This window comes from Mustela nivalis (assembly GCF_964662115.1).
Source record: "Mustela nivalis genome assembly, chromosome: 20".
Lineage (NCBI taxonomy): Eukaryota > Metazoa > Chordata > Mammalia > Carnivora > Mustelidae > Mustela > Mustela nivalis.
In genome coordinates this window covers 8335043-8362394 of record NC_139039.1, presented here as the reverse complement: position 1 = coordinate 8362394, position 27352 = coordinate 8335043, and the positions used below count along the sequence as shown (strand labels likewise).

At 39.6% G+C, this 27352-nt stretch overlaps 1 protein-coding gene across 1 annotated transcript; it reads left to right on the top strand.

Annotated features, from left to right (window-relative positions):
* Positions 1 to 52: 52 nt before the first annotated feature.
* BAG4 (BAG cochaperone 4) lies at positions 53 to 26899 on the top strand. Its single transcript, XM_082715436.1, has 5 exons — positions 53 to 369; positions 17969 to 18076; positions 23647 to 23901; positions 24451 to 24705; positions 25440 to 26899. Exons 1-5 carry the CDS (start codon positions 103 to 105, stop codon positions 25923 to 25925), a joined length of 1371 nt encoding a protein of 456 aa, XP_082571562.1. The 5' UTR covers positions 53 to 102; the 3' UTR covers positions 25926 to 26899.
* Positions 26900 to 27352: the final 453 nt, after the last annotated feature.

The window sequence follows — 27352 nt, the reverse complement described above, 5'->3', positions numbered from 1 at the left end:
TCGGCCGACCCCTTTCCCTGCTGTCCAGTTCCTTTCCTCGGCTGGCGCCTGCGCTGTGGGCTGGCCGTGGGGGGCGGGAAGCGCTACGGGGCAGTAGAGCCCATGTCGGCCTTGAGGCGCTCGGGCTACGGCCCCAGTGACGGTCCTTCGTATGGCCGCTTCTACGGGCCGGGGGGTGATGTGCCCATGCACCCACCTCCGCCCTTGTATCCTCCTCGTCCCGAGCCTCCCCAGCCTCCCATGTCCTGGCGGGTGCGCGGGGGCGGCCCTGCTGAGACCACCTGGCCGGGAGAAGGCGCAGGAGGCGATGGCTACTATGCCTCTGCGGGCGCCTGGTCAGAAACCGGTCGAGCTGGAGGAAACCACCAGGTAAGCTTTGCGCCATCTATCCCGGGGGGGTTCCGATAAGGGGAGTCTTTGGAGGGTGAGGGCCATGGGGATTGATAAACCTCCAGAGTTCGTAATGGATCGGGTTTCGTATTTGTTTTCCTTATGCGGGGTTGGAGAGACGGGCTGGATTTGTGGCTGGAGGGGATATGTTTGTGTTCTCTTCGCGTCTCCTTTTCTGCTTCGACCCTAATAAATGGGTCTATGACCATTAAAAAAGGAAGAAAGATCCTGCGCTGACTTGCTAAGCTAAGTAGCGAGCTGCGGAATCTCTCGCCTTGGATTGAGGTTGGGCTGGAGTGACCCGGCCAAGCTTTTTGAGCTCTAACAATTTATCCTGCGTGGCTCATATGGCCGGCTCTCCCCGGGAAGGGAGGTGGCTGCAGCCCCCGCTGTCACTCAGCAACCCCTCCCTACGGGAAGGAACCGAGAAGGAAGAGGAGGGATCGGGCATTTAGCCCTTTGCCCCTAATGCTCTGCCCGGGATTGAATCACCAATGCTCACCTTTACTTGGATTGTGAAATTACGTTGCGGCTGCAACGTAATTGTCATTACAGCCTCCCTATTTTATGATTTAATAGTTGGCTCTGAGAGGTTAACTCACTTGGTCAGCAGAGATATCCCTGGCTTTTTGAAGGTCCACCTTTATTGCCGCTTCGTTTTTTAGGAAAGACCTACATTAGTATCTGTTTTTGCTAACTGAAAGAAATCTGAAGAGGAGTTTTTCTTTTAGTAAAAGGGTGAAAAGCGAAAATAGCTTCAGCGTTTGCTTTGCAGCAAGCAGTTGTAGAGGCGGTGCGCAACTGGGCAGTGAGAGTGGCGCCGCCGCGCTCCTTCCCTGGGTACTACACTCAGCATCTCGGCATCACAGTGCTTTGAACTGAGTCTGTGAGCCTCGGCGCTTTATCTCTATTTATTTTGTGCATCCGTTGGCAAGATATGTCCTAAGGTAGCAGAAAAGTCTAAGGAAGATTATTTTGGAGGCCTGGAAATGCTAAAACATTTAGCATGAAAATTAATGGTAATTGCTTTTTTCCTTTTATGCCATTTTGGCTTACAAAAGATTTCATAGGGGAATGTTTTGCTTTCAGATAGCAGGGGAAACCTGTACACTTGGACTTATAATATTTTATTTCTTGTCTTCCTGCCAGAACTGTACTTTTCTTTTGTTAATTCAGTATTCTGAGTAGTGAATTATTATACAATCAAAGTTGGGGGGGGCATACCTCTCTCTCTTTTCGGCAATTTTAATATCCTAATGGGTTGAAAATGTAGTAGGGAGATACCCATATACCTTGCTGGTGGGGATGTAAAATGGTTCAGTGCTTTGGAAGATAGTTTGGCAGTTCCTTAGAACGTTACACACACACAAGCACACACACAAATATAACCCTTTTTCATAATTAATCTCTAACTACATGTAATATATTAGCTCTGTGTTGAGTCAGTATATTACTCAGCAAGTTTGCTTTTAGATATGTACCCAAGAGAACCAAAAAATGTCTACATAAAAACTTGCATGTTTTTATGAACAAGCGTGTTCATGGCAACATTGTTCAAAGTAGCCAAAAAGTGGAAATAACCCAAATGGCCATCAGTTGATGAATAGATAAAATATGGTACATTGATGCAATGAAATTATTTAGCTGTAGGAAGGAAATGAAGTATTGAAACATTCTACAAAATAGATAAACCTTGCAAACATCATGCTACATGAACAAAGATAGGAAGATCCCATACTGTATTAGTCCTCTTATGTGGAATGTCCAGAATAGTGGTTGCCAGGGGCTGGGGGCTGGGGACTTTGAGATGATGGTCAAGTGTATGGGGTTTGTTTTTGGGGTGATGAGAATATTCTGGAATTAGATAGTGATGATGATTGCACAACTTTGAATATACTGAAAACCTTTCAATTGTACACTTATAATGGGGTGGGCACCTGGCTTGCTCAGTCAGTTAGGTGTCTGACTCTTGATTTCAGCTCAGGTTCTGTTCTCAGGATCCTGAGACTCTGCTCACCTGAGACCCACCTCAGACTCTGCTCTCAGTGTGGAGTCTGCATGTCCCTCTCCCTCTGCTCCTCCCCCTGCTCACACTCTCGTCTCTCTCTTTCAAATGAATAAATAAAAATAAAATCTAAAAAAAAAAAGGGGGCATGGGTTTTATGCTATGATAGTCTTTTAAACTATCTATAAACATATCTTTTAAATAATTATATGAGAAACAACATGTATTGAGAGATTAATTGTAAGAAGGGTTATATTTGTATGTGTAAATCTGGAATACTAGGCTGTGGAACTTTTATTCCATGGTAGATTAGAGTGACAAAATGCTTGGCCTATAAGTAGGCAAACTATACCAAAGATCAATGGGAGGGATAGAGGAAAGGAATGATAAACTGATGACTTCTACTTGGACTTGCAGTATTCTTAAAACAAGAGTGTGTTTTCTGGGCAAGATTAGAGAAGTTAAGATTTTAGACTTGTGTAGCGTGTTATAAGATATGTTAGAGTATAGGTGTGCACATTGCGTGGGTGGGTGCTGGTGCTGGAGTAGGAGTGATTGGAGATAAAGCTGGAATGTGTTACGAGCATTTGTAAACCATTTCAAGATTTTATCTTTCAGGTTAGTGTTTCTGAAACTTGAAAAGTATAGGATGGCAATTTCTTATGCAGCAATAGAAAATTAATACAAAAGTTATGCATGTCGCAAATGTGTTTTCCAAATTCGTTGTCTTCTATCTTCATATGGTTTTGACATAAAATAGATTTGACTTTTTTAAATAATCAAATGTGTCAAACTAAAATAAATAAATAAATAAATAAGCATAGGAGATTTTTAGAACCTTACTACTTAAAAAGTGTGGTCCTTGGACCAGAAACTTCAGTGTGCCCTGGAAGTTGTTTGAAATGCAGAATCTCTCCTGCTCAGAATTCATGCTTCAGTTTAGTAAGATCCCAGGTGATTCATATACATGTTCATGTTTGAGAAACATTGCTCTGTAGAACTGAATAGACTAAGGTGAAATTGCTCAGAGCCACTACAAAGACTTAACTCTATGTTAACATATTTAAACATGGCAGGGGAAGAAAATGGAAATCTAACTCTCCCTGTTTTCTTTCTTTTCTTACTCTGTTAGCTGTACTTACAGTGCCGTACTTTGGTCCCTCAATTAGCAGCATCTGCATTACTTAGGAGCTTGTTGGAAATCATGTATAAGGCCCTGCCCCTGCCCTGCAAAATCAGAATGTATATTTTAACAAGATTTAACAGTGTTTGTTTAACAAGATCCCTAAGTGATCTACATGTTACCACAAAGGTGCAAGTAATAGCCAGCAGCGATTATTGGGGGCCATCTTGGCTGATTACAGTGGGAAGGACTGGGGAAAAAGAGAGCTCAGTTATGCTCTCAGAATAGTCCAGAAGAGAGGTAAAGGCAAGCATTTGAACAATGTCTGAATATATACAGGTTTTTTTCAACATTTTACTATAAAATTTTCAAGCATATAGAATAGTTGAAAGAACTACACAGTGAATACCTGTATAGCTACCACCTAAATTGTGTAATTAGCATTTATTATATTTGCTTCATCACATCTATCTTACTTTCTTTTTTTACATCTATCTTTTTTAAGTTTCTTTGTTTTTTTACATTAATCTGTTTACCCAACGTAGGGCTGAAACTCACAACTCCAAGATCAAGAAGTCACATGCTCTTCCAACTGAACCAGCCATACGCCCCTATTTGTCTTACTTTCTGAATGCATTTCAAAACAAGCTGCTTAGATTTGAAAGACATTTTTAAAGGTATATATCTGTTGGAAGTGAGGGAAGCCAGAGAAACATAAGGTGATTCTGAGGTTTTAGTATTTCCTAGGAATAAATGTTTCATAATAATAAAAAGGAAGAATAACAGGTTTTTATGGGAAGAAATAGTTTAGCTTTGTACCAGAAGAACTAGTGATTGGTTAATAGAGGAACTTAAAAAGATAGAAATGCTTGGTAAGGGTTTATATACTACCTTTATTTCATTTCTGTTAGAAGGCAGTGACTCACTGTGGTCACTATGTGCCAAGCTCTGGATGGAATGTTTGTGATTGATTAGAGAGAAGGTTGTGATTTTTTTGTTTTTGTTTTTTGATGCCAAATTTTAGTCTGTGGCATCTGGGAGTTGTTCTCTATAGGAACAAAACAAGAGATTGGGGTCAGATGGGTGATGGGGGATGGAGATAGTGATTTGAGAGTCATCAAATATAAATGTATGTGAATTACCAACCTGGGTAATGTTCCCATAGGAGATCTTTGAGAGTCTATCAGAGGTGACAAAGAAAGAGGATTCAGAAGGAGACAATAAGAATACTTGGAAAGATAGTAGGACAATCAGGAAAGTCATACAATACAAACCAACCAAGGACACAGTTATTTTGAACATAAGTGATACGAGAACTGAAAAGACGCTTTTGGATTTGGCAGTTGCAAGGGTCTTGTTGATTTTCATTTTGGGAGTTTAAAATAGTGGGAGGTTTGGATGCCAAGACAACCAGTATAAACCATACTTCCAGAAGTTAGTAAATGAGAAATTGGTTACTTGACTGTGAACCAGGATTGGGGGAAGAATTTTTTGGATTAGATGATTTGAATATGTTTGTAAGCAGAAGAGAGTAAGAAGAAAGATGGGAACAAAATGATGGAATGTCGCTTGTGGAGAGAGGGACGAAGTGAGGAAGAGCTGGCAAACCTTTTTCACAGAGCAGGGGGAATCATTTTGGAGGTGGAGGGGGAGGGACATTGAAGGAGTTTATAACTCTTGGTGTCCTTGGCAAAGTAGGAGGCTTAGGTCATCTGAGAGGAGAGGAAGTGGAATAGCGTAAACTGGGAACTTGATATGATAAATGTTGGAAACTAGTGCTGGGGGAAGTGGGAAATTGTAGAGAAGCATGGGAAAGACCTAAATGAGACTGAAAATAAAAACTTGGGCTGGGGGCACTTGGGTGACTCAGTGGGTTAAGCGTCTGCCTTCAGATCAGGTCATTATCTCAGGGTCCTGGGATCAATCCCCGAATCGGGTTCTCTGCCCAGCAGGGAGCCTGCTTTCCCCTCTCTCTGTCTGCCTGCCTCTCTGCCTACTTGTGATCTCTGTCTGTCAAATAAATAAGATCTTTAAAAAAACAAAACAAAACAAAAAACTTGGGCTGATGGTCAACCTAGAACATAAAGTGCTTTTGTAGTGATTTGGGCATGTATAGCTAAAAATAATTTTTAATGTATTTTTCTAATAATTTTTGTCTAATTCTTATGAACAAGATAAACAAATTTGTAAATGAAATTTAGCAGCAACACTAGTCAGATTCCTCTGTTAGATTTATTTGGGTTAGGGTTATTCTTTGGAGGTATGTTCGTGAGTTACTTTGTAAATTTAATCACGTATGTGCTTCTACAAAACTAGTTCTAAGGTATATATGAGAGAAGTTGATTCCAGCCTTCATTTGAGATTAGGTATTTCTTCTCAAAAAGGAAGTAAATGAATTTGTTATCTTCTTGCATAATTTTGATCAAATTTCCAGTGCAACAAGAATTTAAATTCACATTAATTACTGCTTCTTGTGAAAATCTTTCTCATCTTTGTCTGCTTTACATCACCTTTTAGCACCTTTGTCTAGTTTCAGACAACAGATAAAAAGTTTGGAAAGAGTTCAGCACGTGATGACATTGGCAACTTGGTTTATAAAACAGAGTCGACTTCAGCTAGCTTCCTGTGAAACCAAATGCTGTTTCATAGAATTTTTGATTCATGTTAGGTGAGCCTTGAGCTGCAGACTTTCATTGTACTGGCGATATTTTTAGATTTGTTCCATTTTGTCCAAAGGAGAGGAAAAAAAGAAGCAAAGACAATCTTATTAAGACTTAATAAAATTAATAATTACTGCCACTTCATTGAAGACATTCTCCCACCCAAGTACCAAGCAGTCTCCAGCCCTGCTTACCTTCTGAGATCAGATGAGATCTGGCATGTTCAGGGTGGTGTGGCTGTTGACAACAATCTGTTTTTATTTTGAAAAATTATGGTATGTTTATATTCTGTAAATTGTATCTTTTTAAAGGTATAGTTCTCTGAGTTTTGACAAATGCATATAGTCATTAACCACTACCATAATCAAGGTATAGATAATGACCCATCTTTTTAAAAAAAGATTCCTAGGTTAAGATGGAAGATATCATTTTCATTCATTTCTAAACCCTATTAAAATTACAGAAAAGTAACTGTCATTTGTTGTTTAAAGTATCTCATTTGCATAATGTGTATATATACATGTATACACATATAAATTGTACTCTGTATTTTGAGTGAGTTTCAATCAGTAACAGTCATTTTTATTGCTTAAATGATTTCATATAATGTGAATGGGCGTTCCTTCTTCTTGGCTTCTGAGTCCTTTTGACATAACCCATTGATTTTTGACAGCTTCCTGGATTTCTGGTACAAGATGTGCCTGGCTTATTTTGTGTATATTCTGTCCCAGACATATAATCACCCATTCCTTTAAGAAAACCTTTTTTTCTTTAAATGGAAGATTATATTTAGAAGCATATGTCAGGATCCAGACAGGAAAACAGAGCCTATTCTAGTTCTTTTAAAAGAGAGATTTGGGGTTACCTGGGAGGCTCAGTCAGTTAAGCATCTGACACTTGATTTCAGCTCAGGGTCCTGGGATCGAACTGCACATCAAGCTCTGTGCTCAATGGGGAGCCTGCTTCTCCCCCCCACCCCCAAAATAAAGAAATAAATCCTTTTAAAAATAAATAAAAGAGAATTTGTATTAGGAAATTAGTGACATGAACACTGGAGATCTCAAAAGGCAAAAAGAGAAAATGGAAGTACCACAGAAGATGATACCCAGGAAACATCTGTAGTTCCTTGGGCTGGGAAGTAAAGAATAGAGGTTGGGCTATTAAAGCCTGCATACTTGGGAGCATGGCCTGGAGGAGCTTGAGCCAAGGAGAAAGTGCTTCCTAGCTGGCACTGGTCTCTCTGAGGGAATTCCAGAAAACCAAAAGAATCTGGTGATTGCCACTAACTGCCACCCACAGGTTGAAGGGTGTTGTTAGGCTGACAATGACAGAAACAGCAAATAAGCAAACTGGCAGGAGTCTGGAAGTCCCTTCTCTCCTCTAACCTAGTGCCTCCAATTGGCAGAACCGAAGAGTAAGCAGGCCTCAGAGGAGAAATGTTTAGACTGCCAATCCTGCATGACAGAGCCAGTTATGAAATGCTGTGTTTAGAGTTGAGAGAGAGTAGTTTCATAACTCAGAGAAGTTAAATTTGAGTGCTAGATATACTGATTGAGGTTGTGTTACCACTGCTTCTAGACCTTTCAATGGACAGTTAATGAAATAGTTTTTTTTTAATTAAAAATATTTTCTTAAGATTTTATTTTTTTTAAAAGATTTTATTTTTTTATTTGACAGATCACAAGTAGGCAGAGAAGCAGGCAGAGAGAGAGGGAGAAGCAGGCGCCCCGCTGAGCAGAGAGCCCGATGTGGGGCTTGATCCCAGGCCCCTGTGATCATGACCCGAGCCGAAGGCAGAGGCTCTAACCCACTGAGCCACCCAGGCGCCCCACGATTTTATTTTTAAGTAATTTCTACTCAGCTTGGGGCTTGAGCTTACAACCCCGAGATCAAGAGTTGCATGCTCGGGGCACTTGGGTGGCTCAGTCATTAGACATCTGCCTTTGGCTCAGTTCATGATCCCAGGGTCCTGGGATGGAGCCCCACATCGGTCTCCCTGCTCTGCAGGAAGCCTGCTTCTCCCTTTCCCCCACCCCCTGCTTGTGTTCCATTTCTCACTGTCTCTCTCTCTGTCAAATAAATAAATAAATAAAATCTTTAAAAAAAAAAAAAAAAGAGTTGCATGCTCTGTTGACTGAGCCAGTCAGGTGCCCTGAAATAGGTTTTTGTTTGTTTGATTGTTTTCAGATAGAAAAATTAATGAGTTCATATTTATATTAATTCAAATTTAACATTACAGATTATTTTTACTTCTTTGATGGTATTTATTACTTTTCTCTTGTATGGAATATCTTGGTTACTAACAGTGTTAGGATAATTACAAATACTTGCACAATCTTACAATAATAAATATAACAAGGCCAAAATACTTTTTTTTTTAAGATTTTATTTATTTATTTGACAGACAGAGATCACAAGTAGTCAGAGAGGCAGGCAGAGAGAAAGGAGGAAGCAGACTCCCTGCTGAGCAGAGAGCCTGATGCGGGGCTCCATCCCAGGACCCTGGGATAATGACCTGAGCCAAAGGCAGAGGCTTTAACCCACTGAGCCACCCAGGTGCCCCAACAAGGCCAAAATAATGCCAGGTTCTAGTTCTGGCATGACAGCATAAGGAGCTCTGTGGACCCAGTCCCCAGTGAAACTGGTAAAAATTATTTTTAAAAAACAACCAGTTGAAGTCCCTGTAAATGGTTTTAGGATATATAGCAAATTAATAAACATGTATTCTATAAAGTTACTCAAACTCAGTGAGAACAGTGAGAGTCTGTGCCAAGACCTGCTCCATTTCTCCCCTCTCTCAGAGCAGTGAGACAAACTCCATTCCAGACTGGTGTAGCCAAGAAAACAGGGCTCCCTCTTCTCCCAGCTCCCAGTTAGAGGGTTATCATCCTGGGAGAGGCAGCACATCAATATTTCTCATCTTGCCCCCAGCTATTGTTGATGAGATCAAATTCCAGGCAAGAGTGGTTAAGTAATGCTGGTTCCCTCCTCTGCCCAGTACCTACTTGGGAATGGAGGCTTTACTTTGGGCAGGGCACTGTGAAGAATACTAGAGTTCTGATCATCCTTACTCTGGCTTATAAAGCAAGCTGAGAAGCCCTGAGGCTACTGCCCTTTCCTCCACAGGTGCTCAGCTCTTAGAGCAGGCTGTATCTTAGAGAAGCATACTATTGTCCCCAACCCAGCTGCAAAGGGTGGCTCAGACATTTTATCTGGAGGCAGAAGCAGGTGGTAAAACATGTAGCTCCTGATCTTTTCCCAAAGGAGCTGTCTTTATTTGCAACAGAGTGTGGTGTGGAGAAGTTGAAGCCTAAGGATGTTCTCAAACTGTGGCGATTGTTGTGAAAGGCAACTGGGAGGAGATTAGTAGATTCATTAGACATCTGGTCTAAACTGTAGACCACCTAGTTTGCTAGAGAGAACAAGGGAAAGAGATAGCTGGGAGAAACCCTTTGGGGCTAGAACAATTCTTAAACACTGCCTTTGAGACCTGTCTCTTTCCAAATTTTGGTTGGATCAGTTTGTGGAACAATTTTTATCCCAGGGTGTGGAGCTTTAACAGCTAGGTGTGGTGAAGGAAAGAAATACACACACGTACATACACTCATTAAAGAAATTAAAATGTTACAGTAGAAAATGTCCACTTAAGGCAAAAGAAAGCGGTAAAAGAAGAATAGAGGAACAAAAACAGATAAGAGATAAAGAAAACAAAAAGGATCCAAATATATGCTGTTGTGAAATAATAGAAAAAAATATACGTATTGGTCTCTGTCCTGGGCTCCAGGCACAGAGCTCCTGAAACCCTTGTAAATTCTAAATGAAGAGAGCACTAGGAGTATTTTTGTTCTAATATTTGCTCTGTGACCCCAGTTCCTGACATGGGGCTTCTAAATCCATTGGAATTTCCTGGGTGATACAACTATTTTTTGTTCTAATGAGGTATCTCTGGGTGTTCTCTTGGATGGCTCCTGGATGGGGCTGGTCACCAGAAAGGCCAGTCCATGTTTAGATGTTTGGAGTTTTCAGTCTTTGTCCTCATTTTCCAGAGAGGGATTTTCCATAAAAATCCAAACACAATGTGGTGCAGAGAGCTTCCAGTTTGGTGAACCTATCCACGTTCTGGAAGGGTGGTGCACCGTGACTCAATGGGAACAGAAGCTTCTGCACTTGGGGTTCTCCCAGACTTTGCCTGCCCTATGTATCTCTTTCATCTGGCTGTTCATCTGTATCTTTTATCATATCCTTTAATAAACTGGTAATTGTAAATATTTCCCTGAGCTGTGTGAGATGTACTATTAAATAATCAAGGGGAAAGAGGCATGGAACCCTACGCTTTGTAGCCTAGTGAGACGTAAATTGTGGGTAACCTGGAGATCACGGGAACTGTTCCTTGCAGTTGGCGTCTGAAGTGGTGGGGGGCACTCTCATGGGACTGAGCCACTAACTTGTTGGATCTGATGCTATTTACAGGTAGATAGTTTAATTGTAGGACAGCCAGCTGGTGTTGCTGAATTGCTTGGCATGGGGAAAAAAATCTCACATCTGGTATCAGAAGTGTTGTGAATGTGGTAATAGCAGGGGAGCAAAGGAAAAACATGGGAGCAGTAGGTTTTTCTTTCTCAGCTGTCTGTGGGAGATACACTTCAGATTTAAAGATACAAATGGCTTAAAAGTAAAAAGAGGAAAAAGAAATAGGCAAACAGTAACTAGAAAAAAACTGTAGTGGCTATACAGTATCCAACAAGTAAACTTTTTTTTTTTTTTTTAAGATTTTATTTATTTATTTGGCAGAGAGAGAAAGCACAAGCAGACAGACAGGCAGGCAGAGAGAGGGAGAAGCAGGCTCCCCACTGAGCAGAGAGCCCGATGCGGGGCTCGATCCCAGGACCCTGAGATCATGACCTGAGCTGAAGGCAGAGGCTTAACCCACTGAGCCACCCAGGTGTCCCTCCAACAAGTAAACTTTAAAACAAAAGGTGTTACTTGGGATAAAGTGGGACATGATAAAAAGGGTGATCTAGGGACACCTGGGTGGCTCAGTGGGTTAAGCCACTGCCTTCGACTCAGGTCATGATCTCAGGGTCCTGGGATCGAGCCCCGCATCGGGCTCTCTGCTCAATGGGGAGCCTGCTTCTCTCTCTGCCTTTGCCTGCCGCTCTGCCAGCTTGTGTTCTTGTTCTCTCTCTCTCTCTCTCTGACAAATAAATAAAATCTTTAAAAAAAAAAAAAAGGGTGATCTATTAGGAAGATGTAATAACTATAAAAATATCTACCTAATAACAAAATACCAAAATAAATTAAGGAAAAGCTTAAAGAAATAAAAGGAGAAAATAGACAATTCAATAATAATAAAGACTTCAATACTTCATTTTCAATAGTGGGTAGAACAACTAGGTATAAGATCAACAAGGAAAGAGAATATGTGAATAACCCTGTGAACCAATTAGACCTAACAGACATCTACAGAACATTCTACCTAACAATAGACTCTACGTTTTTCTCAAGTACCCATGGAACAATCTCAAGATAAACCATATGCTAGCTATAAAACAAATATTAGTATACAAAGACAAATAATACAAAGTATGTTCTCCAACCATAATGTAAAGACATTGGATTTTAAAGATCTTGGGAAACTCACGTCTATTTGGAATTAAATAAAACACTGTTTAATATTTTATAAAGATTTTATTTTTAAGTAATCTCTGTATGCAACATGGGGCTCAAACTTACAACCCCAAGATCAAGAGTTGCACGCTCTGCCAACTAAGCCAGTCAGGTGTGCCTTTAATAAAACACTCCTAAATAACCAGCAGGTCAAAGAAGAAATCAAGGGGTGCCTGGTTGGCTCGTGGGTTAAAACCTCTGCCTTTGGCTCGGGTCATGATCCCAGTGTCCTGGGATTGAGTCCCACATCAGGCTTTCTGCTCAGCAGGGAGCCTGCTTCCTCCTCTCTGCCTGTCTCTCTGCCTACTTGTGATCTCTGTCTGTCAAATAAATAAATAAAATATTTTTTTAAAAAAGAAGAAATCAAAAGGGAAACTAAAAAATACTTTGAGATAAAGGAAAATGAAGATACAGTATGCCCGAACTCTTAAGATATAGCTAGTACTGCTTGGAAGGAAACTTATAGCTATAAATGCCTATATTACGAAAGAATAATGATTTCAGGGCCCCCGGGTAGCTCAGTTGGTTAAGTATCTGACTCTTAGTTTTGACTCATGATCTCAAGGTGGTGAGATTGAACCCCACTCATGTGGGGTCTGCTAGTCCTTCTACCTCTGCTCCCCCCACCCTAATAAAGAAATAAAATCTTAAAAAAAAAAAAAAGAAAGAAAAAGAATAATGATTTCAAATCCATAGCCTAAGCTTCCATCTTGACACTGAAAAAAGAAGAGCAAAGGAAACCTCAAGCAAGCAGAAAGGAGGAAATAGTAAAAATAAGAGTGGTGGGGCACCTGGCTGGCATCTGGAAGGGTAGAAATTAATGTAGGAGAGAACAGAGAAACAGTAGAGGAAATCAATGCAAGGAAAGGCTGGTTCTTTGAAAAGATCAACACAATTGAAGACTCTAGCTAGATGGACCTTGGAGAAAAGAGGGAGTGATTACTAGAATCAGAAATGAAAGAGGGAACATTACTATGGATCTTACATAATGGAATACTGTGGATGATTATATGCTAATAAATTAGATAACTTAGGAGAAGTTGGACAGATTTCTAGAAAGATACAAAATACCAAAACTAACTCAAGAAAGAAATAGGAGATCTGAATAGACCTATAACAAATAAAGAAATTGAAATTGGTAATAAACAAAACAAAACAAAAACTACCCACAAAAAAAAGTCTAAGCGCAGGTGGGCTACTGAATTCTACCAAACATTTAAAGAACTGATACACCAATTCTTCACAAATACTTCTTTAAAAAAAAAAAAGGTTTTATTTATTCATTTGACAGCACAAAGAAGGGGAGCAGTGGAGGGAGAAGGAGAGACAGGTGCTCTGCTCAGAGCCTAATGTGGGGCTTGATCCCAGGACTCTGGGATCATTACCTGAGCAGAAGGCAGACACCCAACTGACTGAGCCACCCAGGCATCGCTTTTTTTCTTTTCTTTTTCTTTCTTTCTTTCTTTTTTTTTTTTTTTTAGATTTTTGTTTATTTATTTGTCAGAGAGAGGCCAGAAGCATAGAGAGCTGCAGGCAGAACAGGCAGGGCAGGCGGAGGGAGAAGCAGGCTCCCTGCTGATCAAGGAGCCTGATATGGGATTCAATCCCAGGACCCTGGGATCATGACCTGGGCCAAAGGCAGATGCTTAACCAACTGAGCCAGCCACCCAGGTCCTCCCCCCCCCCCCACCATGTTTTTTTTTTAAATAGGATTTTATTTTTATTTGTTTGAGAGAGATAGAAAGAAAGTGAGAGACCATGAGCAGGGAGGAGAGGGAGAAGCAGACTCTCTGCTGAGCAGGAAACTGATGCCAGACTTGATCCCAGAAATCTGGGATCATGATCTGAGCTATAGGCAGATGCTTAACTGACTGAGCCACCCAGGTGCCCCTAGAGTGGCCTTTTTTTTTTTTTTTAAAGATTTTATTTATTTATTTGAGAGAGAGCACAGAGGGAGCATGAGAGGGAGAGGCATACTCCACGCTGAGCGGAGAGACTGATGTGGGGCTTGATCTCAGGGCTTTGACACCAATACCTGGGCTGAAAGCAGACACTTAACCTACTGAGCCATCCAGGTGCCCCACAAGTACTTCCAAGAAATAGAGAACAGTTCTAAACTCATTCTGTGAAGTCATTTATTACCCTGATACCAAAACCAGACAAAGACCTCACAAAGAAAATGGGCCAATATCTCTCATGAATATGGATGCACATGTCCTCAAAACAAAAACAAAAACAAAAAAAAGTAAACTAAATCCGGCAACATATAAAAAGAATTGTATACCATGACCAAGTGGGATTGATCCCAAGAATGCAAAGTTGGTTTAACATCTAAAAATCAATGTAATATACCATATAAGTCAAAAAATAAAGCCTCTACGATTATTTCAGTAGATGTAGAAAAAGATTTGACAAAATCCAACACTCTTTCTTGATAAAAATCACTCTAGGAATGCAAGGAAATTTCTCCAATCTGATAAAGGGCATCTATAAAACACCACAGCCAGTCACATATTTATGTGATGTAAGACCGGATGCTTTTCCCTAAGATCAGGAAAAAGACGAGGATATCTTCCCTTGCCACTACTAGTCAACATTGTCTGGAAGTTCTTGCTACGGCAATTGGGCAAGAAAAAGACATATGTAACCTATGTCTGTATGGAATAGAATTGAGAGTCCAGAAATAAATTCATGTGTCTGTGGTCAAGTGATTTTTGGCAAAGATGGCAAGACCATATAATAAAGGGACAGAATAGTCTACAGCACAAAATACAATACCATGACAACTAGATAGCTGTATACGATTGATAAAGTTGAACTCTCACACCATATGGAAGAGTTAGCTCAAAACAGCTCATAGACATAAATTGAAGAACTAAAACTATGAAACTCTTAGAAGAAACAAGGAGTATATCTTCATTACTTTGGATTTGGCAGTGGTTATGTTACATTTTTAGGGATTTAAAAATATGTCATTATTTTCTCTAATTATGCAGAATATTTACAAGGCATATTTAAGGGAAGTCTACCTTGAATCCCTGTCCCCCAGTGTTGTTTTTAACTTTTTTAAAAAAGATTTTATTTATTTATTTGAGAGAGAGTGAGAGAGCACAAGCAGGGGAAGCTGCAGGCAAAGGGAGAGGGACAAGCAGGCTTCCTGCTGAGCAAGGAGAATGATGTGGGGCTTGATCCCAGGACCATAGGATCATGACCTGAGTCGAAGGCAGACGCTTAACCAACTGAGCCACCCAAGCACCCCATATTTTAACTTTTTAAAAAAAATCTTTTTATATTATAAACTTTTAATTATATGTAAAAGTAGGGAGACTAGTATAATAAAACTCCCAGATAACTATCCCTCACCTTCAGCAATTACTGGGTAGGTTATTGTTAATCTTATTGATTTATATGGTAGTATTTAAATATTTGTTTAGGAGAGTCTTAAGGGCAGGTTTGTGTTGTGATGGGGATTATCTACTGGAGAAGGAGAGAAAAGACTATAAGTACAGGAATGAAATTCTTTAGAAGGTAAGAGATCATGTTGTCCACAGCTATGTGGAGGGATTGGTCATTATTTAATAGGGCCAAAGGCACTTCATGCTTCTGGGAAGATAATGGCAGATAGGGTGCATTTGATTTAGTAAGTTGGAAGACAGAGTTTCTGTCTGATCGCTTCTCCTTTTTTTCCCCCCTAAGTGAAATATGTGATAAAGTTGTCAGTTGAAAAATGAGGAGTAGACTAAAAGAATATTGGAGATTTGGGGGTGGGGGTAAGAGTGAAATAGTTGTTCTGGAGAGTGAGATGAACATCCATCCTAAGGAAGTGTTACAGTTGCTAGGCAGTGCTGTGTCTACTTGAGATTTGTGGTCTCTAATTGAGAAAGAAACCAGAGGGCTCTAGTGTTTCTCTCCACCAGTATTTAGAGGAAGTGCAGATAGGAAGTCAGTGGGCAGATGGGTTTAAATTCGGTTGGGTTTTTGCAGGGTGAGTGAATCGGAGGGAAGCAGTGGCAAGGGATTAGGTGTTGGAAAGCTGAGTTGAGGAAGGAAGTGAGGACATGGGTGGGGTGAGGGATAGTAGGGTGAAGAAGTAGTGAAAATGTGGAGTACCAAGGAGAGTCAGTCAGTAGCAGAGAACAGAAACCAGGGTAGTAGGAGAGAACAGAAACCAGGGTAGTTCTAGGAGATTTAGGCATTCGTTCACCACTGCTGGGGTGAGTCAGCTCTTCATTTTTCATGTCTTCAACTCTTGTCTTTTCATTTCTCCTACTCAAGATTCAGATTCTTGGTAGGGAGAAATCGGTTAGTCAAATGTTTACCCTTTAACCAGGGAAAGGAAGGGAGGTCATTAACTGGGGGCATCTGCCTGCTTGAGAAATTTAGTGAAGATCTGAATTTCGCCTGTAAAATTTTTTAAAACTTACTATTCTTTAGTTTCTATATTATGTAAAGGAGATGTTACTTGCCCAACTTGTATAATATTATATGGAATAATTACGTGCTTTGAAAACAAAGCAGTATGAAACTGATAAGTAGTCCAATTAAGCTAAGATGGTGATAATTAAACTCTCAGTGATTACAACTGCCAATGAATTTCTTTATGAAACAGTTTGAAGGTTTTGTTTAAGCTTAAAACTAAAACTAAAAGTTCAAAGCATAATAACTTACAGGATAACAAGTGCATACATTAAACTAGACTCTAAAAAGTTTTGAGTAGGGGCACCTGGGTGGCTCAGTCATTAAGCGTCTGCCTTCTGCTCAGGTCATGATCCCACAGTCCTGGGTTCAAGTCCCGCATCTGCTCCCTGCTCAGCAGGAAGCCTGCTTCTCCCTCTTCCACTCTCCCTGCTTGTATTCCCGCTCTCACTCTCTCTCTCTCTGTGAAATAAATAAAAAATCTTGAAAAAAAAAGTTTTGAGTTGATCTAGTCTCTTAGAGTTTATTGGCTTATTGCAAATCATTGCATTAACTCTTGAGTTGGAGTGCAAAGCTGTAGAGATGAGCGTTATAGCTAGATTTGCTTCTTGGAGTGGTAATTGTTCTTTATCAATTCCTGATACTTGGGTTAGTTGTAGGCTGCCAGCAGAAACATAGCCATAAACAGAAAGTAAAGGAATATGAAAAAACTAGTGTGACATGGGGCGCTTGAATGGCTTTTAGTCGCTTGAGCAGCTGACTGCCTTTGGCTCAGGTCATGATCCCAGGGTCCTGGGATTGAGCCCAGTGTTGGGCTCCCTGCTCAGTGGGGAGCCTGCCTTTCCCCTCCCTTTGTCTCCTGGCTCTTGCTCTCACTCTCTATCTCAAATAAATAAATAAAATCTTAAAAAAAAACAAAGAAACAAATCCAAAACTAGTGTGACAGTCAAAAGCATATTGAAGATTTATGTGTTTGAAGTTTAGTAGTGATATTTTCAAGCTCCCAAGTTGTTGAGATAGGCAAGTATTGCTCTTAACAGTGGCAAAGAACTATAATCTTGTTGCACAAATTAAATTGGTAGTGATGGGGTTGGTGATTGGAGAGAGATAAAGAAATCCAGGTATCGGGGTGCCTGGGTGGTGCACTGGGTTAAGCCTCTGCCTTTGGCTCAGATCATGATCTCAGGGTCCTGGGATCACGCCCCACATTGGGCTCTCTGCTCGGCAGGGAGCCTGCTTCCCCCTCTCTCCCTGCCTGCCTCTCTGCCTATTTGTGATCTCTCTCTCTCTGTCAAATAAATAAATAAAATTAAAAAAAAAAAAAAAGAAAGAAAAGTACGTTGTTTGTGTTTTCTAAGTATATTCTACTGTATCTCCTTTAAAAAAAGAAAAGAAAGAAAGAAATCCAGGTATCTGGTTTTGCTAATCATGTTGGCATAGTAGAATTTTATATATCATTTGGTATCATAATGCATAAGGACAGGCTTTTAGTACATAGTCAATAATTGCTTTGTTCTAGGGCATGTGATTTACCATATAGTATTTCTGGGCCAATTTGTTAATGAGAATTTAATAATGAGTGATTTTTATAGTAGGGTTCTATTGCTTTTTGTCTCTTGCTTTTTTTTTTTTAATAATTATAACTGCCTCTATCAACTTTTCTTTATGATACAAGAAATTATTAAAAGTGATTTTTTTCCCCCTTAGGACCAGCCGCCGTATTCTAGCTATAATTCTAACTATTGGAATTCTCCTGCACGACCTAGGGCTCCATACCCAAGTACATATCCTGTAAGACCGGAAATGCAAGGCCAGGTATGATCTAAAATTGACAGACTTCCTGAATTTTTTCTTTAAAGATCTAATTTATTTGTTTTAGAGAGAGAGTGAGCACAAGCAGGGGGAGGAGTAGAAAGGAAGGGAGAGGGAGGGAGAAAGATCCTCAAGTAGACTCAGGGTTGAGCTCAGAGCCTGACCTGGGGCTCGATCTCAGGACCCTGAGATCATGACCTGAGCTGAAACCAAGAGTTGGGCATTCAATCTACTGAGCCACCCAGGTGCCCCCTGAATTTTTTCTTAATGTATTGATTTATTTTCAATAATCTGTGAAAGATTATTTCAATAATCTGAGAATCTCTGAGGAGATTTCATAGTAGCAGTGTGTGGAGTTTTGTTATTAGACTCTCTTAATGCTTTTGGCTCAGAAGTAAGGAAATACCTAGGCAAATATATCTGTAGCAAAGGTAGCTTGAGGAGTAATAGATTATTGCTTAGGACCTGGAAACAATAAGCATATAATGTACTTGTGTTTTTAAGTTTGACTTTTTTTTTAGAAATATAATTGACATGTAACATTATATTAGTTTCAGGTATATAATGTAATGATTCGATATTTGTATATATTGTGAGATCATAATTAAGTCTATTTAATATCTGTTACCACATATAATTACGATTTTTTTCTTCTGATGAGAACTTTTATGATTTATCTTATTAGGAACTTTTAAATATGCAATACAGTATTAAATATAGTCACTATGCTGTATATTACATCCTCTTGACTTACTTATTTTATAGCTAGAAGTTTGTACCTTTTGACCTCCTTCACCCATTTATACCCCTAGCCCTGCCTCTAGCAACCATTAGTCTATTCTCTGAATGTAGGATTTTTTTTTGATTCCGCATGTAAGTAAGATTATGAGATTTGTCTTTCTCTGTCTGACTTATTTCCATCTGTGTTGTTGCAATTGCAAGAATTGTTTTTTTTTTTTTTATGGCTGAATAATAGTAAATTGTTTATGTGTACACAACATTTTCTTTCTTTTTTTTTTTCAAAGCCTGTTTTTTTGTTTTTTAAAGATTTTTTCTTTATTTATCTGACAGAGATCACAAGTAGGCAGAGAGGCAGGCAGAGAGAGAGGAGGAAGCAGGCTCCCTGCAGAGCAGAGAGCCCGATGTGGGGCTCGATCCCAGGACCCTGGGATCATGACCTGAGCTGAAGGCAGAGGCCCAACCCACTGAGCCACCCAGGTGCCCCCACAACATTTTCTTTACTCATCTATCGATAGGCACTTAGGTTGCTTCCATGTGTTGGCTATTGTAAATAATGCTGCAGTGAACATCGGGATGCAGATGGATACCTTTTCGAGCTAGCGTTTTTGTTTTCTTTGGACGTATTTTAAGTAGTCGCATTGCTGGATCATTCTGTTTTTAATTTTTGGAGGAACCTCCAAACTGTTTTCTTTTCATAGTGGCTGTACCAATTTACATTACTACCAACAGTGCAGAAGGGCTTTTCTTCATATCCTCACCAACACTTGTTATTGTCTTTTTGATACGAGCCATCTTTACAAGTATGCAGTGATATCTTGATGTGGTTTGACTTACATTTCCCTGATGATAAGTGTTGTTGAGCACCTTCATGTATCTGTTGGCCATCTGTATGTTTTTGGAAAAGTGTCTATTCAGGTTGTCTGCCTATGTTCTAATAAGATTGTTTCTTTTTCTTCTTTTTTTTTGTTTTTTGCTATTGAGTTTTTTGAGTTCTTTATATATTTTAGGTACTAGCTCCTTATCAAATATATGATTTGAAAATATTTTCTTCCATTTAGTAGGTTGCCTTTTCATTCTGTTGGTGGTTTACTTTGCTGTGCAGAAGTTTTTAGTTTGATGTAGTTTTCCTTGTTATTTTTATTTTTGTTCCTTTCCTTTTAGTGTCAAATAACTTGTACTCTTAGGACAAATACTTAATTTTAAATATTACAAGTATACTGAAACAGTATAGAAAATTTGTCTTTTTATCCACTACTTGCTTTGTCAGTTTCTCAGTTTGCTACATTTGTTTCAGATTTTTTTTTTTTTTAAGATTTTATTTATTTGACAGAGAGAGATCACAAGTAGGCAGAGAGGCAGGCAGAGGGAGAGAGGAGGAAGCAGGTTCCCTGCTAAGCAGAGAGCCCGATGTGGGACTCGATGCCAGGACCCTGAGATCATGACCTGAGCCGAAGGCAGCGGCTTAACCCACTGAGCCACCCAGACGCCCCCAGATTTTTTTTTTAAACATTTTATTTATTTCTTTGACAGAGAGATACAGTGATAGAGTGAACACAAGCAGGGGGAGAGGGAGATGCAGGCTTACCCCTGAGCTGGGAGCCTGACGAGGAGCTCGATCCTAGGACCCTGGGATCATGACCTGAGCTAAAGGCAGGTGCTTAAGTGACTGGGCCACCAAAGGACCCTGATTTCAGATTTTTAAAAATAAGCAAAAAAAAAAAAAAAAAAAAAAAAACCCAGTTGAAGCCACATATAAGACTTCTTTTATATTAATTTTCTCCTATGTGTTTTTATGCTGGTACTCCTTGTATGTGCATTTACATAATATTATTTACCATGTTTTTAAAACTTGGTATGAGTGGTTTCATACTAGCATTCTCCTGCAGCTTGCTTTTTTACTCAACATTGTTTTTCACTTTTTTGTTGTACACATTTGAAGCAAGAACTTCCCTGGGGTATGGAATTTTGGGGTTTTTGTATGTATGCTTATTAAATATAGCCAAATTATTTTTCCACAATACCATTGTGGAAGTGAGGAATGTTTACAAAGTGACCCATAATCTGGCAACCTTAGTAAGGCAATAATTGTCAGATTTGCGTATTTCTTTCCATTTTTTTTCTGTCTAGAGTCTGTATTTCTATATGCAAATAGTTTTTTTTAATTGTTCTTTTTTTTAAAGATTTTATTTTTAAGTGATCTCTCCACCCCGTTTGGGGCTCCAACTCAGAACCCCAAGATCAAGAGTTGCACACTTTTCTGACTAAGCCAGCCAGGTGCCCCTGAAAATAATTTTTAAGAACATGATTGTAATATATTCAAATTTTTAAAAAAGTAAACTTTTGGAGCGCCTGGGTGGCTCAGTGGGTTAAAGCCTCTGCCCTAGGCTCGGGTCATGGTCTCAGGGTCCTGGGATCGAGCCCCGCATCCGGCTCTTTGCTCAGCAGGGAGCCTGCTTCCCCCTACTCTCTCTCTCTCTGCCTGCCTCTCTGCCTACATGTGATCTCTGTCTGTCAAATAAATCAAACAAAATCTTTAAAAAATTTAAAAAAAAAAATAAACTTTTTACCCAATGTGGGGCTTGAATTTACAACCCTATGATCAACAGTCACATGCTCCGCTGACTAAGCCAGCCAGCCAGGCTACCTGTATGTAGTATATACAATTTTAAAGCAGCTACATTTAAAGCAGCTTTCAAAGATCTTGAATTTTATATATAGGTCAGAATTCTCTGCAAACTGATGTTCTCTGCAGAATTAAATTTTCAGATCACCGTAAAGTATACTAATGTAATTCTCCTCATAGTTTTCAGGTAGTCAAATACTATATTCAAATTCTGTTCTAATTTTCTGGTGGTATGGAGCCTGAAATGATGAAAATAAGTTTTTCGATGGGGCTGAATAATTAATTCATTAAAAAAATCATTTTCCCAGGGCGCCTGGGTGGTTCAATGGGTTAAAGCCTCTGCTTTTGGCTCAAGTCATGATCCCAGGGTCCTGGGATCGAGCCACACATCAGGCTCTCTGCTCCGCGAAGAGCCTGCTTCTTCCTCCTCTCTCCCTGCCTGCCTCTCTTGCCTACTTGTAACCTCTGTCAAATAAATAAATAAAATCTTAAAAAAAAAAAAATCATGTTTCCTTTTTTCGCATTAATTTGGTGATACATTCCTTTAAGACTGATTTTGAACTAGAGGGGTTTATTAAAGTTAGAGCACGCTTTACTTATGTGCTTAAAGAAAACATAAAAACAGTTGATTTTTCATAATGACTCTGGGTACTTGAACTTTAGGATAAGGTTGATAGGAGACTGTGGAATGCAAAATAAAGAAAAAAACATGTCACCATGTAACACAGACTTCCATTTTACTTGTGTCATCTGCATTCCTGTGACTGAAATTGAAATTGAAATTGTTATTAATGTGATATGCTTGTGGTTTGGCCATATTTCATAAAATTCATCCTTTAAATATACAGTTCCATTGTTTTTAGTCTATTCACAAGGTTGTGCAGCTGTCATCGCTGTCTATTCCAGAACATTTTCATCACCCCAATTAGAAACTATATACCTATCACGCCATTTTTCTTTGCCCCTAGCCCCTGGCAACTTTAATATACTTGTTATCCCTACAGATTTGCCTATTCTGGTCATGCCACATAGAATCATATAATATTTGAAATCTATGACTGGCTTCTTTCTTGAAGCATAATGTTTATCCATATTGTGGCAATGTATTGCTATTTCATTCCTTTCTGTGGCCAGAGACTATCCATTCTGTGGATCTACCACATTTATTTTATCCATTCATCATTTGATTGAAATTTGAGGGGTTTTTTCCCACTTATTTGCTGTTATGAATAATGCTGTTATAAACATTTGTGTGCTCATTTTTATGCAGACATAAGTTTTTTCAGATCTCTTCATTATATATGTAGGAATAGAGATGCTGGGTCATAAACATAGCTCTGCTGTGTTTAACAATTTGAGGAACTGGCAAAGTTCTCACAGAGAACTGAAGTTTTTTTTTTTTTTTTTAAAGATTTTTATTTATTCGAAAGAGAGCAAGGGAGAGACAGAGCACAAGCATGGGGAGGGGCGGAGGGTGAGAGAGAAGCAGACTCCTCGCCAAGCAGGGAGCCTGATGTGGGGCTTGACCTTGATCCTAGGACCTTGGGATCATGACCTGAGCTGAAGGCAGAGGCTTAGCCAACTGAGCCACCCAGGTGCCCTGAAAACTGAAGATACCGTTCTGAATTGAGAAACCATGACACAAAAAGCCATTGGTCAGAAACTTTAACACTTTTTTCATTTAATTTGAAGGGGAACTGAGTTGTAAAGTACAGCCTCTTAAGAACTGTGGTCAGGAATTTCGGTGAGACAAAAATTGGAATAGTTCTCTAAGTAGAGATACGGCACGAGGAAGCAACCTATGGATGATCATAGATTTAGCAATTTCAAAAATGAGTATTAGAGAAATTCGAGTTGATATCAACTGCTTAAAATTTTGAACTCTTGGAGTACTTACTTGGTGAGACTTTCCATGTTTTTCATGAGAAGCATAATAGCAGGGGGAGTGGCAGGCCAAGGGAGAGGGAGAAACAGACTCCCTGCTGAGCAGGGAGCCCGATGGGGGCTCCATCCCAGGAGCCTGGGATCATAACCTGAGCCAAAGGCGGATGCTCAACTGGCTGAGCCACCCAGATATCCCAGGAGTTCACATTTTCATTAGTTAATGATCTTTTTCCTTCCCAGAGTTTTCAAAATTGCGTATTAAGTCAGGGCATTTCAGTTCTTCTATTCAGTCATCTTTTTTCCTTTCAATTTTGCTTTTTAACAGAGTTTGAATTCTTATACAAATGGAGTATATGGCTCACCATACCCCCCTGGTCCTGCACCAAATACTGCCTCATACTCTGGGGCTTATTATACACCGGGATATACTCAGACCAGTTACTCCCCGGAGGTTCCAAGCACTTACCGTTCACCTGGCAACAGCCCGGCACCAGTCTCTCGTTGGCTGTATCCTCAGCAGGACTGCCAAACAGAAGCAGCCCCTCTCCGGGGGCAGGTTCCAGGATATCCTGCTTCGCAGGTGAGCAGTTTTCTGTTGGGTTTTTAATATTCTGTGAGTGAGGGGTGCCTGGGTGGCTCAGTCAGTTAAGTGTCCCGATTCTTGGTCATGAGTTCAAGCCCTGCATTGGGCTCCACACCAAGTGTGGTGGGAAAAAAAATTTTTTTTTTTTTTTAAATTCTGTGAGTGATACCCATATTTATTTCTCTCTCTGCTTTAAGGGGAGTTCTAATACATCTTTATTTGTGCTTCCTAATAGCATATGGGTCCACTTAGTTATAATGTCATGGGATAGACTTTATGCTGTGCTTTAACCTTTGAATTTTAAGCTTTCTCCTTCTGAGTTTGATGGGTCACCAAATCTGCCCCATGTATCTTTGGAACCAAGTTTTTTTGGGGAGTTGGAGAAGTGACTACAACTGATTAGAGATGCTACAACTTAGGTTAGTAGCAGCTGAAGTATACTCGGTTAAGCAGAGAGGAAGCATCGAAGTCTGTTTATACTAGAATATTTTCATTACTTTAAGTTTTTTTGGCAGTGACCAGCATATTTCCTTCCTCTCAATCTAGAACCCTGGAATGACCCTGCCTCATTATCCTTATGGGGATGGTAATCGTAGTGTTCCGCAACCAGGACCAACTGTACGACCACAGGAGGACTCATGGGCTTCTCCTGGTGCTTATGGAATGGGAACCCGTTACCCCTGGCCTTCAGCTGCTCCCTCAGCACCGCCTGGGAATCTCTATATGAGTGAGAGTCCTTCACCCTGGCCTAGCAACAGCTCTCCTCAGTCACCTCCTTCACCATCACCCCATCAGCCCAAGGTAGGAGACCTTCTAAACATTCTTTTGACGTTTGGGTAATTGAGAGAACACAACATGGAAATTTTCCACACTGGTGTGTGTTAAATGGAGACTAATTGCAAAAAGTTGGTGATTAATACCAACTTTACATAGCCCAGTTTCTTCTTTCCTTTTAATAAACTTTGGTTTTTAGAGCAGTTTTAGGTTCACTTCTTTTTTGTAAAAGCCAGAAAAATGTTCATTTATTGTTTGTTGTTGTACTGTCAGCTGAATATTAAACAAAATAAAAAATGTATTTTATTACCTTAGTCTGTAGACAGAAGACGATACCAATGGAAATTGTATAAACCATAGACTTGAACATCATTTGCCTGTGGCTAGGTTCCATTTTTAAATCTGTCTTAAGGTTTTAACTCTTTAGGGGAAAAACGATCTAACTCCTCCTCATTAAAAAGTCACTGTGGATTGTGAGGTGGGAAGGATAGATTATGAGGTGTTCATAATGGTGGGTGCTTCAGGGTAGATTCTAGCCATTGCACTCAGGAATTCTCTGCCTTTTACTGGACAGAGCACTCCTTTTATCTTTACAGAGTGTGTTTTTTTCTCAAATGATTTAAGAGGGGGGTCCAGTTTCATTAGTGGGGAATCTTTTCATGTACCTTCATGGTCAGGTGAAAGATGTGGGCTAACAAATCTGATGTTGATGGATTCCCATTAAAACAGCTCTTTTCCCCTCTTTGCTCTCCCACTCCAAGGATTCCTCATACCCCTATAGCCAGTCAGATCAAGGCATGAACCGGCACAACATTCCTTGCAATGTCCATCAGTATGAGTCCTCGGGAACAATGAACAATGATAATTCAGATCTTTTGGATTCCCAAGTCCAGTATAGTGCTGAGCCTCAGCGGTATGGTAATGCTGTCAGTGAACACCCCGGCAATCAAGATGAAAGTGATAATCTTCCTGAAGAGTGTTTATCTTCAGATGAAGGTACTCTGCCAAGTATTAAAAAAATTATACATGTGCTGGAGAAGGTCCAATACCTTGAGCAAGAAGTAGAAGAGTTCGTAGGGAAAAAGACAGACAAAGCATACTGGCTTCTGGAAGAAATGCTAACCAAGGAACTTTTGGAACTGGATTCAGTTGAAACTGGTGGCCAGGACTCTGTCCGGCAGGCCAGGAAAGAGGCTGTTTGTAAAATCCAGGCCATACTGGAAAAACTGGAAAAAAAAGGATTATGAAGGATTTAGAACAAAGGGGAAGCCTGTTACTAACTTGACCAAAGAACTCTTGATTTTGGTTAAAACCCTCTTTTTGAAAAGATTGTTGGTGACAAGAAGCAATACATTCCAACTTTCCTTTGATTAAAACTTGAAAAACTGGTAAAGGACTTGAAAGAACATTTTAGTTATGAGTTGTTTTCAGTTTTCAGACCAATGAATGTAATAGGAAACTGTGGAGTTACCGTTATTGCCAAGTAGACTCACTCCTTAAGAAATTTGTGGATATCTACAAGCTGCTTCTTATCAGCAGGAGGGAAACATGTTTTATGTAACAGGCTTATCAAAAATCTACCAGATGAGACTGGATATAATCTGAGGCCAACAGGCTCTGTTTTTTTTTAACCACCTGGATTACTTGTCACATTTTTGTACATTGTGACTGCTTTCAGCATATACTTCATGTGTAAATTACAGCTTGGGACTTTAGCCTTCTTGGACTTCTGTTTTGTTTTGTTATTTGCAGTTCACAAATATAGTATTATTCTCTACTTCTTGGTACGTTTTGTAGTAATATGTTTAATTATTCAAGAGACTATATTGATAGCCAGATAGTATGGCAGTTCTGAATGAATTTTTATCTTTTCACCACTTGAACATATTGCTGTCTTTAGTGAGTTCTTGAGGTAAATTGTCTCCTTTTTTGTATAGATCGTTAAGGTGGAGTTTTACCACTTCTACTTTTCATGTTAATAGTGGAAAGCGAATTGGGAGATGGCAAGGGCAAAGAAATGAAATGCTTATGGCCATTTTCTTTTTTGCTTTTTTATTGTTTTTGGATAAAGATCCACCTTTATCTCGAAATTTCCTTCCCCCACCCCTTAATTATATTTTCACTGCTGCTGCTTCCATGTAAAGCATTACGATAGATACAGATGAAAAAGCCACAGTGCGAAGAAATAACTGCAAAAGTAATAAATGTGACCATTTGGAAATGTGCTTCTCTATCTAAAATAATTAGCTTCACCATCAAGACCCCTACAAGCAGACTTCAGCTCAGTTTATATTCAGAAACAATGAGGGTAATAAAGGATTCATGCTCAGGGAATGAAAATCAGCTATAGAGTGGGAAATTTTCTTCTTTTAAAGGTAGATTTGATGTTTACCTTAATTTCCGTAGGATAAATTGTTTTATAAAAAATATATGTATTACCATTAATAATGGTCATTTCAGAGCCAGATTTAAGAAACGGATATTGAAAGGGTCTTCGGTGGGCTGGCTTGGGTTGCTCTTTGCTGTGGTGTGGAAGAGATGAGGTAAATGACTTACTTTTGCTATCTAAGTGAGTTCTAGTATACAGTATCTGTTATTGGGAAAACAACTGTTTCTTTTTTTTTTGTAAAGATTTTATTTATTTATTTGACAGGCAGAGATCACAAGTAGGCAG